Here is a 14,500-nt window from a genome sequence, read left to right on the forward strand (position 1 = left end):
TAGTTAAAGAATTCTATACTGGGAGTTACCAGGCACTCTGTCACGTAGATGGGAAATAGATGTTAGATAGCTAGGCTTTCTCAGTGAATGCAGTTAACTGAAACATACTCTTACCACATCTAGAGTGACAACAGGGTAAGTTGTACCTTTACATATTAAATCAACATGTGTTCTGCTTTCCTCTCTGTTGCTGTGATAAAACACTGTAACCAGCAAAGCTCTGGGCTTTGAGGACGAAAACATTTATTCAGTTCACATTTCCAGATCACAGTCTATTATTTGAGGAAGTCAAGACAGAAACTAAAGCTAGACTGTGAAGCAGAAACCATGGAAGACTACTTACTGAAATGCCTACTTGCTGACTTATTGACAGCTATCTTCCTTGTGCAGACCCAGAACTACCTGCCCAAAGAATGTTACCACCCACAGTTGCTGCCTATTCTACACCGATAAATAGCCGGGGCACTGTCTCACAGACATACCTACAGTCACTTCAATGCTGACATGTGCTAAGTGAGACTTTTCTCTTGTGACTGCAGGACAAGATTCCTTGTCAACCTGACATACAGACATATCACTTTAAGCCATAGATAAAACTTGAAGGGTATTTTAAGTCTTGCTATCCTACTGTTATAAATTTCCTTTCAAAATATTTTTTATCAAAGTTTACATAGTTCAGCTACATATCAGAATATGAATAATTCAGTGTTTCTTAGAGCATAAAAATTTTCAGAAATTTAATATAGTATACAACAATCGTTTTCCCTTCCAGACAGTTCATCGGGCAGTTCATGCAAATGAGATTAAGATTCCTGGTTAATTTCTATTTTATCAAACTATTGAGTTCCATAAATATTATAGTCACTGCATAAATATAGATGAAATATTGAAATATGCTTCTTTATCACATATCCTGACCTTTTGTGAAATTAATTTTTAATTTGAGGACTTGATCATATTATTATTGTGTTACATTTTTATCTCATTTTACTTAGTAAAACTTAACTTCTATCTTGTCTTATGTATAGGACACATGGTGTCTGCATATCTGTATCAGTTTGCTCTGTACTGACAATATTCACTTGTTTGGGGAGATAACTATCTTTTCATTTTAGAAAGGTCTTAAAATTCAACAGGAACTGTCCTGTGTCTCATCCTGTTTCCAGGGGTGATCCCAAAAGCCAGGGGCATGCCTAATTCTGGTGTAATTGTTTTGCATCTTGTCTCAAGTTTTCTCTTGCTGTGCTGACTTATCTTTTTTGCTATTTGACACAAACTAGAGTTACCTGGGAAGAAGAACCTGGATACAGAGGATTGCTTCTTCTATACTCGCCTACAGGCGATCATGTATGGCATTATCATTGTGCATGTTCACAGCCCGTGGAGCTGGGGGATGTGGGTAGGAGAAGGTTGCCATCCCTTGACAGGGGAAACTAAGGTTTGTAAGAAATCAGGCAAAGCATTTTTTCGGTTCCTGACTCCAGGTTTGTAGCTTGAGTTTCTGCTCTGGCTTCCCCTTAGTGATGGAGCGTGACCTGAGAATAGTCAGCTGAAACAAACCCTTCCCTTTCCAGGTTTCTTTTAGTCATGGTGTTGAATCACAGCAATAGATCCCAATGAAGGCCCTTGCTCTGTAAGAAGTTGTAGTAAATTCTGTAGCATAAATTCTCCCAGCAACATTGCTCTGCTGGTTTCTATAGGTTATAGGTCAGCATGGCTGGGCTGGACTGGATGCTCTGCTGCGCTGTTTTCAGTTGTGTAGCTGAGTGTTCCACTGCTGTCCATCTGCTGGGCCTTGGTCTATGCATCTAGGAGCTACTCACATAAACTTCCGTGCATTCCATCTTCTGAGTACAAATGAAGTCTTCTGGTCTCTGATCCCGACTTCCTCTTCAGCTGCCAGCTGGACCAGCACTCATCCTTTTAAGGGCTGCAGGCTGCAGGCCAGGGGACTGCAGGTCAGGCTTCTTTACATTGCATCAGATTCCAGGTTGTAAGAATTAGGATTTGTAGCCTTTTGGGAACAGAATTCTGACAATTCTGCCTGTATAACACTTTGAAATCTTCATAATATTTTATTCATCACTGTGACCTAGGATAAAACATCCAACTCACATATGAAAATTTACATTAAGGAGTTATCAATTCTAAAATGAGAGGGTTTTTCTTTCTTTCTTTTTTTTTTTTACAGAGGACATATAATAGGAATACTTTATTTCTGGGTGAAAAGATTCAGTATTACAAATAATTTATTTCTGTCCCAAGTCAGTGTATAGTTTCAGTATTATAAAACTGAAACTTGTCACAATGTTTTCTTGAAAGATGAACCTACTGACTCTTATATTGCCAGAAAAAAAAATATAAGAATATTTGACCAAAATGGAATAGTGGTAGAGGGAAAATTTTGTTCTACCAAATCTATTGCAATAAACACACAGTGGCGGCCTGGAGAGGTAGTTTTGTCTTTACAGTCATGCCTTGAAGCATTGACAATCTGACTTCCAGTCCCAAATCCATGAATTTGTGGAAAAATGTTTGGACCAGAAGAGGTGGGAAGGGGATCCCTGGGGCATATTAACCCACTAATCTAACCTACTAGGTAAGTTCCAGGCCAGTGGGAGAGCTGTAAAGAGGGAGAGAGAAAGATGGAGGTGGGGAGAGAGGGAGAAAGAGAGAGACAGAGGCTATGAATATGAATGGGAATAGTACTTGAGAGATGTTACGTAAGCTTAACTTCCACACATATGCACATGCACCCACACACACCTGAATAGTACTAAACACACACACACACACACACACACACACACACACACACACACACACACACACACCCATAGGCACATACATATGCACACAATAATATCAGACAAGTAATATGTATATCTTTGTATAAATGAGAACTTTGTTTATCATGATTATATTACTTAGTCAATATGGACATGCTGAGCATAATAGTGTATCATTATAATCCCATCGTTAGGAAAGCTGAGTAGAACATTTAGGTTCCAAGACCAACCTCAACAGTAGAGCAGAATATATTAGTAAACAACAAAAGCAAACCTAAAGCTAAAATGACATTGATTTTATATTACAAGAACCTTCAAAACCAGTCAATAATGGATGGCAGACCAGTGTCAAAGTATGTGAAAAGCTACTCACAAAGGATGAAAACCAAATGACCAGTAAACACATTGAAGATTGTAACTGTGCTGTTGAATATAGTCCAGGTTGGCCTTGCTCTCATGGTCTTCCTTTCTTATTCCTCAGCCCTAGAATTACAGCATTTACACCAAACACAGCTTAAGGTAAATATCTATTTTCACTTTAAAACAAGTGGGGTTTGCTTTGATTTGCAGTGCTGGCACGTATTTCATGTTTGCATACATGCAAATCAAATACACAACCACAGCTATGTCTACAATGAGTATTTCTTTATAGCACTTTATATAATGAAAAGTAACCTAACTCCTGATCCCTAAGAGTAAAACATCTAAGTAATCTTTATGTCATAGGATGTTCTAAAATCAATTGACAGTAGCTTTAGGAGAATGTATATACAGTTACACACAGAGGTATTAATGGCTCTAAGATCTCTTACAAAGTAAAGAAAACCAATCACTCAAAACACATTATGTTTTAGTTATTTGGAAAAACACTGGAGGAAGAGTAAAATGCTCATACTTCCCCTTGGTAATAAATGTTCTGACTCTTCAGAGCCCTACCTTACAAGAGCCATGTCTATTTCCTTGTACATAAACATCATTCCAGGAGGTGCTGGAGCCAATGTAGAATTTGCATATATGCATTCTCACCAGGAAATACATTAGGGTGTATATTTTAAAATTTCAAATTATTACTTAGTGTATGTAGTAGATTGGGGTAGTGGCATACACTAGTGGGCCTTAAGAAGAAATAATGTTTAAGAACTTACTATAACTATGATAAAAGGTTATTCTTGAACACTTTCAATCTGCTTCAAGAATCAAGTGTTTTGCTGGTAGCCTGTTTGGGAGGCAGTTAGAAATATTTTATGTTTTTCATTGTCTACCATTTGATTTCCCAGGTTCTTAAGGGTCAGGAGAGACTGAGACCAGTGGGAATGTACTGCTTTGTGGTTATACTGGAAGCCCAAATGTACCTTTTTCAGGTTGCCCATAGCAGTCACATAGTTTTAGTAAATAATCCTGTGGAACTTATAATTCAGTTTGGCTATAGCCCTATTGCAGAAATGACCTTTGTGGTAGTCTTTACAGCGTTGAATTTAAGAAGATTTATTTGATATCAAGAAACAATATCTAAAGAACTTAGATTTACTTTAAAATCAGAGCCTACACAGTGTGTAAGTGGATGAGCCAGCCAACCTCAGGGCCACTGAGTAAAATTTTAACATATAAAAACAAATTAAAGTTTCTATTACAATGAATTTTGTTCTTTAAATGAGTGTCATACCCTACAGTCAACCATCCGTCTCTGTCTTCACAAAGGCCCACTTCACTCAGGAGACTAAAGGACTTATTTTGGTTAACTGTCCTAGGATGAACTCTATAAATATTAACCTTGTAGAGAAGCTTCCTTTCCTCAGTAAGTTCAGTAAGAGAGAATTTAAGTAACTTTCCCCTTAAACTGTCCTGTGATTTCTCCATGCCTTGTTCACTGTGATCATTGCTTATGAATCAATACCCTTTACCTACAGTTAGTTTGGTATTCACAACGATGGTGGGAGTCTTCTTGGTGAGATGTATTAAAAAGCTTGACACCGAATTTATATTGCTTTTAACTAGACCGAGAGAAACATTTTTTTTTGTTTGATTCTTATTTTCTAGCTCCCTGCTTCTTAAGCCACCAGATTTTTCTTTGTGCCTTTTCTTTCTGGCATCTGGAGTCCAGCTTGCACACACTGCTCTCTTGACGTTTCTATCATTGGTTACTTCATATGCCTCTAGTTCGCTCGTTTGTGATTCCAGGATGAGTCCTGGTCTCTCTCTTCTCACACATAGCTTCTGTCATTAATACAGCTCCTATGCAGTCAGCTTTCTTCCCCTGCTCTGCTATCTACTAGTACACAATGCTTTTCCTCCTGTTTCACTTTTGGTCAGTTGTATAGCAGCCTTTCACCTAACTGCTCTTGTATCTCATCTTTTTAATCTGGTTGGAGCTCTTGCAATGTCTCCTGTAGGCCTGTTAGAGGTATGTTAATACAGCTTTATGTAGTTCTCAAGTTGAACACTTAAAGCACTTGGTGCCAACTAAATGTGTAATGATTCTTCTTATGAATAAGGTAATTGTCTTGACATAAAGAAGATTTTTTTTACAAAGATACTAGAAAGCTTCTCAACTGACTAATGAACTTAACAATTATATGTGATTTCATTTACCATTGAGAAGGATTTCTACTTTGAAGTATGATTCATGTTCTTTTTCTTGAAACACATCCAAAATAACATATTGTGTAAATTTGTCCTCAAAATATACTAATTGATTTTGTTGAACTACCACATGTTCCTGTGATGTGTAATTTGCTTTGATATTCCTTTGTAAATAAGGCAAATCATGAGAAACGTACACTGAATGAGCACATAAGCTCTGAGTATTGTGAATGGTGATATAAGTGCTTTCTTTTCAAATGTATGTCCATACATTTCTAAACTACCTAGTCACTATGCATATACATGCACATTTCATATATTTACACTTGGCAGTTTAGTTTTGCTTCAATGGGCAGAATAAGAAGAAAACTGTTATAATGAGACCCTCATTACTGCCAACTTTTTAGGCTTTTAAAAATTGGTCCAAAGCCATTTTGAGCTTTATGTATTCAAGCACCCTTGTTCTTTATTCACTGATTAATTATAAAAACTATTGATTAGCTTCATTAAATCCATTTTTCTCCACCTATTTTTCAATTCCTATTTTAGGCACTTAATTATTTACTAAAATTAAAAAATATTGAGAAATATTTATTATTTTTAGAAACATTTTTGTTTCTAAATGAGAATGAAATTAAAAGGTGAAATTTTAGTACAGTTTGATTAATTTTTTCCTAGGGACCTGGCGTGAGAGCTAATAGCAGACATGTCAAGTTAGTGTATGAAGAGAGACGGGAAATAAGGTCATTGAAGATGCTGATGAACTGCAGAAATGCTAACTTGAATTTTCCTGAATTCACCTAGTGGAAATTACAGCAGAAATCAGTTTCTAATGCACAACCTTTAGCACAGATCTAAACATCACTTAATGTTTAACACAATATCAATTAATATTTGAACAAATTTGAATCATAGTTATCGTAGAAAGTGAAAATAACATGCAATATGAAAGACTTCTCTTCACCTTTAGTGCCAGTTGAAGCAGTGTTAAAAATTGTCTTATCCAGAGAATGCAGAAATGACTATTAAGGGCACTTGTAGTTTCCCAGTAAACTGGAGTCTAGTTCCTAGCACTCATGTCTAACAGCTCACAACTGCTTTCAACTATAGCTAGTGCTCTATTTACACACACACACTGAGAGAGAGAGAGAGAGAGAGAGAGAAGAAGGAGGAGGAGGAGGAGGAGGAGGAGGAGGAGGAGGAGGAGGAGGAGGGAGGGAGGGAGGAAGGGAGAGAGAGAGGGAGAAAGAGGGAAAAACATGTTCACGTGTACAGTTAACCTGTTTGGGGGCTTTGGGCTAATATAACAATAATTTGTAAATAAAATAGAATGGGCTAGATTCTGCCATTCACAATTTGCATCTTGTGACTGGGTTTATTGATCAGAATAGACCATCTTCATGGCTTTGGCTCTTTCTTAGATCTCACTAGCTCTGATGCTAAGTGGAGAGGAAGGAACATTTCTGTGACTTAATAGTCTAACCCTGTTAAATAAGGAGCCCTACTCCCAAACAAAATTTAATGATAAATATAAAGTGAAAAGTAGAGTTAAAAGTATCTTACCTCATTATAGAGCAGGATATATCTTGTGGGGTGTGTGTGTGTGTGTGTGTGTGTGTGTGTGTGTGTGTGTATTTTATCACTGGGGATATGTCCCCAGTTTTGCTTCCTACAGTGTGAATTCACCCTTGGAGGAATGTGTTCTCACCTTACCAGCAGTATGTCTGTTTCCATCTCTTACCTGCAGGAACTGATTGGTGGGCATCTGTAATCCACTGTCTTAGTGGTTTAGCCCTTTCCCCATTCACGGTGCCATTTCATTAGCTTGGTAGGTGCTGTGTAGAATCAATGCCTAGTGTCACATTGTGCTGAGACATCTCCATGTGACCAAGAACCTTTTTGTATATTGCTGTTGTTGATAAATCTCTAATAGGATTTCACTTCTAAGTTTTTTGACATTTATGGTTTATTTCTACTTTAATTATAAAATCTTATAATGTATGTAATTACTGATGAGCACTTATTATGCATGTATATGAAAAAAAATAGAATTCAAAAATAAAATGTTCATAGCCATCAAAGTTTATTGTGTTATCAAAAAGGCCTATACCATATTCTACTTTAATTGTTTTTGCATACTTATAAAAACCTCTCGTTTTTTTTTTTTTTTTTTTTTTATTTTATACAAAGGAAATTATTACTGGAAGAAGCTAGGGTACAGGAAGATGCTTTACTGCTTAAGAGCAGGTACTATTCTGGTAGAATACCCGAATTTGACTCTGAGTACCCGTGTTATGTGTAGGGGATCTGATGCTGCCAGCCTCTGAGGTTCTTCCAAAGCCATACTGTTACAGAGGACCATGCATGCAGCTAACCATCAGACTGAACACGGGACCTCAATGAAGGAGCTATAGAAAGGACCGAAGGAGCTGAAAGGGTTTGCAACCTCACGGGAAGAACAATTTTATCAACCAACCAAACCTTCCAGAGTTCCCAGGGACTAAAACACCAACCAATGAGCACACATTGAGAGACCCATGGCTCCAGTTGCATATGTAGTAGAGGATAGCATTGTCTGACATCAATGGGAGAAGAGGCCTTTGGTCCAGTGGAGCGTTTTTTCAGTATAGGGGAATGCCAAGGCATTGAGGTGGACAGGGATGTTGTCAGAGGGAGCATCTTCATGGAAGCAACTGGAGGGGAAGGGGGAGGCTTGTAGGGGAAAGGGTGTGGGTTGTAGGGGAAAGGGGGATAATATTTGAAATGCAAATACAGAGAATATCCAATAAAAACAAAAAGGGAAAATAAGTGGATTACAAGATTACATTTAGAGAAGAACAATGCATATAGGCTTTGTAAGTTTGATAATAGAAGTAATGAAATAGTTTTCATTTTATAAATTACCTTATTATAGAATTATAAAAACTACCAAATATATTGATAACTGATGTTTTCTTAAGAAAGTAGGCATATACTTCCATAAATATCATGGAAGATCCATTAGCAGAAATGTATGTAAAATCTCCAAAAGATGTAATCTCTGAAGACATGTTGTACAATGTTACTTAAAACAATGAGATTATGAAAACAGACTGAGTAAAACCTTAACGATTATGAGGAATGGAAGTATTTAGAGAACTCCAGTAAAACACTTTGTGTGATATGGAGCTAACGCTAGAAAAACCAATAATACTTATATGCCGTTTAATAGATCACTAAGACATCTAAGAGAATAAAAATGCATGCTGTAGATATTTCCCCTTTCATGTTTACATGATACTGGTATCATTGCTGTTTGTTTATGCAGCCATTTCTAGAAGACTGACAGACAGCAGACTTCCTGCTAGTCGGGTTTTTTATAGAAATCTCCTACTAAGAAAATGACCAAAAATATTAACTACTACAAGCTTACAACTTTTATTAACATTTTTTCTAGAAGGTAGCTTTGACGATTAATAGGATTCTCAGGGGAAAAAATAGGTCATTAGCCTAAAGATCCTGGTTAAAGCTGTCTAGCCCTTTAGATGAAACTTGATATTGCAGATGGCTTCATTATAAGCCAGTGGACAGAAGCTCCCAGCTTCTCAAATGGAACTTCTTCAAACCTCTAGATTTTTAAGTGACTTTTAATCCTATATGCACAGGACTTGGGGTGGGGAGTATGAATACATGAGTGTAGGTGCCCAAGTTATAGGTAGTTGTGACTGCTTGACTCTGGGAACTAAGGGTGTTAGCTGAAGGATATGCCATCTCTCTAGCCCCAAGCCACTGGATTTTAATCACCAATTTATCGGACATGTTAAAATACAAAAATTAGTACAAAATTTAGTGATGCTGTTCACCAAGTCTAGAATGCCAGAAAGCCTTTGAAGTAGAGGACCCATCCTCCATCCCCCAGAGGTTAAGAGGCCACATGTAAAATAATGAGAAATTTTTATCCATTAAGGTGTGACATACTTCTAGAGGGTCCTCCCAACCTCCTACCTCCCAAGGTTGCCTGTTTCCATTCTTTCTGTTAGTCCTCAGGGCTTAGTCCTTTCCCCCCACCCAGTACCAGATCATGTCCCCCGATCCCCCACCTTCCTTTTCCCTCCTAAGTTTCTTCCTCCCTCTTGACTTTTTCTTTTTTCTTTTTCTTTTTGGCTAATATCCACTTATTAATGAGTACATACCGTGCATGTCCTTTTGGATGTGTGTTACCACACTTGGGATGGTATTTTCTAGTTCTATCCATTTGCCTGCAAAATTCAGGATGTCCTCATTCTTCCTTCCTTCCTTCCTTCCTTCCTTCCTTCCTTCCTTCCTTCCTTCCTTCCTTCCTTCCTTTCTTCCTTCCTTTCCTCCTCCTCCTCCTTCTCCTTCTTCTCCTTTTTGGTAATTCATCAATCAGATTTATATTAAAAAATCCCCACTCACAAATGTCCACACAATACACCCAGAGCCAGTTGATATTGTTATAAACTGCCCACCTAGATATGACAAATTGTCCTATAATAATCCATCTTTGTAAGATATTCATAACTAGCTGTGCTTATTTAAAGCCACACAGAGGATCATCTTCCTCTTCTATCTTGGCTTCTTCTGGATGTCTTCATTCTTAATAGCTGAGTAATTTCCATTGTGAAAATGAACCACATTTTCTGTATCTGTTATTGGACATCTCAGTTGTTTCCAGCTTCTGGCTATCACAAATTAGGCTGCTGTGAACATAGTGGGACACATGCTTCTGTGGCATGGTGGGCATCTTTTGGGTATATTCCCAAGAGGAGTATAGCTGGGTCTTCAGGTAGATCTATTTCTCATTTTTATGAAGAACTTCCAGATTGATTTACAGAGTGAATGTAGCAGTTTGCAATCTCACAAAAGTACTATAAATCTAAGGGATTTCAGTGCTAGCCATCTGCTGTTGATCAGTATTCTGGAGAAAGGTTTGAGAGAGATCTGAGATGTAGTACTCTTCTTCTGCCTACCCATCGGCATGGATCTAATGTCATGTACCCTTTCTGTGTCTCCCACTTAACCCTGGTCCTAATATTTGTTTTTCAGGTACAGCAAGTACAGACAGTTCAGCAGGTCCAACATGTCTACCCAGCTCAGGTGCAGTATGTGGAAGGAAGTGACACTGTCTATACCAATGGAGCAATGTAAGTTGGATGCTATCATCTGATTCCCCCAACTCAGAGAAATTCTGTAATTTTTAATACATCCCCCTAGTCCTGGGATTGTTGACACAATTTTCAATTTATTTTGTTTTTATTTTACTGAGACAGTTATTTAAATTAAACTGATATTTCGAGTTTTATCTGTTTATTAATAAAAATAGTTGTATTTTGTTCTCACTTAGCCTTCACAGAATATTTTAAATTGTTCATAATGTGTGTGCCCTAGCAATTTTTCCTAAATTCAAAAAACTTATATTTCTTGTTAACAATGCCTATGCTTTAATAATGTCTTAACATCTGTAACTTTTAAACGTCAAGCTAGATATGTATGAGGTTTGTATTTATCTATAAATTTGTATAAAATCTTATGTAAAGAATTTTGTAGACTTAGCACAGTTAAATCTACATAAAAGAGATGATCTACAAATCTTATTCCCATACTCAAGTCAGCCTCCTCAACTGCCTCCTCTCCATTGCATCAACAATAGTAGCGATTTGTATATTTATTATTGGCTTTCTGCAGCCACTAGATTGAGAGTCAATGTGTTATTGAAGTGGAGAAACTAAATAGTATTCCAGGTTGTCAGAAATGATTCCAGCCTGGGCTTTTGTTCAGTGGACAGTTTTTGATTACACCTAAGTCAGTCAGGTCTCTTCATGTCTGTTTTCTAGCCCTCTGGTTTTCAGCCCTTTGCATCCCTGGGATGCATGTCCTTCTTCAGTGTGAGCTCTTAGTATCCCAGCGGTAATTGCACTCCTCATGGCCTTGTAGCTTGGGTGCTCTATACCTTGTTCAGAAAAATTTTGCCTAGAATATTTGAAATATTTGTCCTCAGCTGTTCCAGCATTTCAGAGATTGAATCAAGGTCTTTGATCTACCCGTAGGCCAATTTTTAATTCAGGAAAACAAATAAAGGTTTAATTGCATTTTTCTATAGGTAAATATCCACTTTTGCCTCCACCAATTATTGAGTAGGTTATCTGTTTCTTCAGGTATGCTTTGGATGACATTGTAGGTGTTAGAGCTATGTGAGGTTTGCTCTGGGTACTCATTTGAGCTTCCTAAGGTGAACTCTGTGTCTGCCTGCCTGCCTTTTTTCCTTCCCTTCTCCCTCCCTCCCTCCCTCCCTCCCTCCCTCCCTCCCTCCTTCCTTCCTTCCTTCCTTCCTTTCTCCTTCCCTTTCTCCCTCCCTTCCTTCTTTGCTTCCTTCCTTTCTTTTTTATGTATCATGGTGTTTTTTTTGTCACATAATATTTATGCTGATATTCTGACACCTCCCACAATTTACTTTCTGCTTACATTTTTGTTTTGTTATTTGTGGCCTTTTATTGTTTACATATAGATTTTAGGGCTTTCTTCCCAACTTGTTTTGATGGAGACTGCACTAATCTGTATCTTACTTTTGGTACTAGAGCCAGTTCTGCTTTAGGACGGATGGTCTTTCCACCAACTAGTGTCTTTTTCAGCTTTCTGTTTGAGCATCTTAAAATTTACATTGCAGAGTTCTTTTACTTTTTAGGTTTACTACTAGGTACTTACTTTTTGTTTTTATAAGCTATTTTAATTAAGATTTTCTTCTTAATTTCTTAGCAAATTTGTTACTATTGTACAGAAAAGGTATTAGTTTTTATATGCTGATTTAAAGCTTACAATTCCACCAAAATCATTCATCAGATTCAGCATGATCTCTCATGATCTTATATACTGTGTTGAAGTCTATTGTAAGAATTTCTGTTTTGTCTCTAATTTTATTAGTCTAGGTCTAATCTCTTTTTTTGTTAGTTTGGCTGAGGGGTTATCAACTGACTAATCTTTCAAAGAATCTTTTTACGTCATACATTCTGTGCATTGCTCTTTATTCTCTATTTCACTCATTTTTGCCCTATCTAATCTTTATTTTTTTTCGCATGTCCTGAGTTAGGGTTGGTTCTTGCTTTTTAAAATAGTGATGTGTGTCATTATGTTATTTATTGGGAACCTGCCTCTTTTAGGTGATCAGTTAGAGATAATAAACTGTCCTTTCAGGTCCCATAGGTTCTGATAGGTTGCATTTTTAAAAATTTGATTCTAAGAATCTTTCAATGCCCTGACTTCTTTAGTTCCTTACTGTTTATTCAAAAGCACACTGTTCAGTCTCCAAGTGTTTGTTATTTCCAAGTTTTCTCTTGATACTGATTTCTAGCTTTATTTGACTATTGTCTGATGAGATACAGGAATGAGTTCAGACTTTCTTGTATTTAAGACTTACATTATAACCTTAAATATGGCCAGGTTTAGAGAACATTATACAAATTGCTGACAGAAACATGTGGTCACTCTCTGTTGATTAGAAAACTTGGTAGGCATCTGTTAAAAACTATTTGTCTATATCTCTGAAGTTCCTTTGCTATTATTTTATTGTAAGATGTAACATAAACTAGCTAATTGGGTATTAAAGTTTCACACTATTATTGTGTGTGTGACCCTATGTGACCTGTTGTTGTTTCTGCATTATTTGTTTTGTGAAACTGTAGCCGTTAAGATTGGATACATAGTTATTTATAGATATTTATCGTCTTGAAGAATTGTTCCTGTTATTAATAGTAACCGGAGCCTTCTTTATCTCTTCTGACAATTTCTAGTTTAGAGTCTACTGTTCCAGGTATGAGAGTCAGTGTATCACCTTTTCCCAGCTTGCATTTACCTGCAGCCTTTGGCTCTCTTTGAATATTTTCCTAGCTAAGTGTGTTCCTTAGGCTGCAGATATCTGAAATATTTTAAAAATTCAGTGTTTATAATTGGTGAGTTAGGCTGTCTGCCATGAGGTTATTATTTTAAAGACTGTTCTATTTCTGGTGATTTTGTGACTTGACTTTGTATATTGGATACAAAATGTGGTGATTTTGTGACTTGATTTTGATTTTGGATTATTTCTGGTTTACTTCTTCACTGTTAGTTTTAGACATTTGCTATTTACTATGTTGAACATGATCAATTCTCTTCTTGCTTTTCTTGGTTAATCAGCTCTTCTCGTGGAATATATTGTATCCTGTGTTTTCATGAATGAGACTTCCTTTCTTCTTCCATACATAGCACTATCTTTTTTTTTTTTTTTTTTTTTTTTTTTTTTTTTTTTTTTGTATACAAAACAGAGAGACACATGTAGCCTGGGACCACCCCATTCCTAGCCCTGTCTTGTTAGCACTAGGTGAAGAATGTGCCTTTTGGTCTTCTGAACCATGGGTGCTTTGTCACTGTCTTTTGGGGGGGGCTCTTAAAATATTTTTATTAAGTTTTACTTACTACAGTGACTTAGGATTATATTTACCAAGGGTGTGGCTTTGTGCCAATTTTTGCTTTTTTTATTGAAAAACTTTGTTTTAAAAAACAAAGATAAATGTACAAATTTTTAAGCCTTTTTGCATAGAAGTATACGAATACATTTTTAAGGTTGTAATTAAGTATTTGTGTGTACATATACATACACATATGTATATATATAACAATAATATAGAAAAGAGGGTATTAATTTGAGGGGATAGGAGAGAAACTGGGAGGGGTTGTAGGAAGGAAATGGGGATGTGATACAGTTCTATTTTAATTAAAATATATTCTTTTTTTTTTTTTCTTGAACTTCACACAGTCTGTGAGTTGTTTCTGAAGTGTTCAGAGCTTTCTGGGGTTAGTATCCCATTATCACTGACTGCATATTATGTCTGTTCTTTTGTGACTGGGTTATCTCACTCAGGATGATATTCTCTAGATGCAGCCATTTTCTTAAGAATTTCGTTAAGTCATTGTTTCTGATAGCTGAGTAGTACTCCATTGTGTAAATGTACCAAAATTTTTGTATCTATTCATGTACTGAAGGCCATCTGGGTTCTTTCCAGCTTCTGGCTATTATAAATAGAGCTGCTATGAACATTGTGGTGCATATATCTTTGTTGTGTATTATAGTGTCTCTGGGGTATATGCCCAGAAGTGGAATA

At 36.7% G+C, this 14,500-nt stretch overlaps 1 protein-coding gene across 3 annotated transcripts in view; it reads left to right on the forward strand.

Moving 5' to 3' along the window:
• Positions 1-14,500, forward strand: part of RFX3 (regulatory factor X3) — a gene marked incomplete at both ends in the record, with an annotated part of 132,046 nt that overhangs the window by 17,202 nt on the left and 100,344 nt on the right. For all 3 annotated transcript variants that reach the window (XM_080911323.1, XM_080911321.1, XM_080911322.1), the window contains one exon: positions 10,416-10,513. In XM_080911323.1, coding sequence (XP_080767449.1) covers positions 10,416-10,513 — 98 coding nt within the window. The remainder of the gene's footprint in view (positions 1-10,415; positions 10,514-14,500) is intronic.

The sequence above is a fragment of the Micromys minutus genome (genome assembly GCF_963924665.1).
Source record: "Micromys minutus genome assembly, chromosome: 2".
NCBI lineage: Eukaryota > Metazoa > Chordata > Mammalia > Rodentia > Muridae > Micromys > Micromys minutus.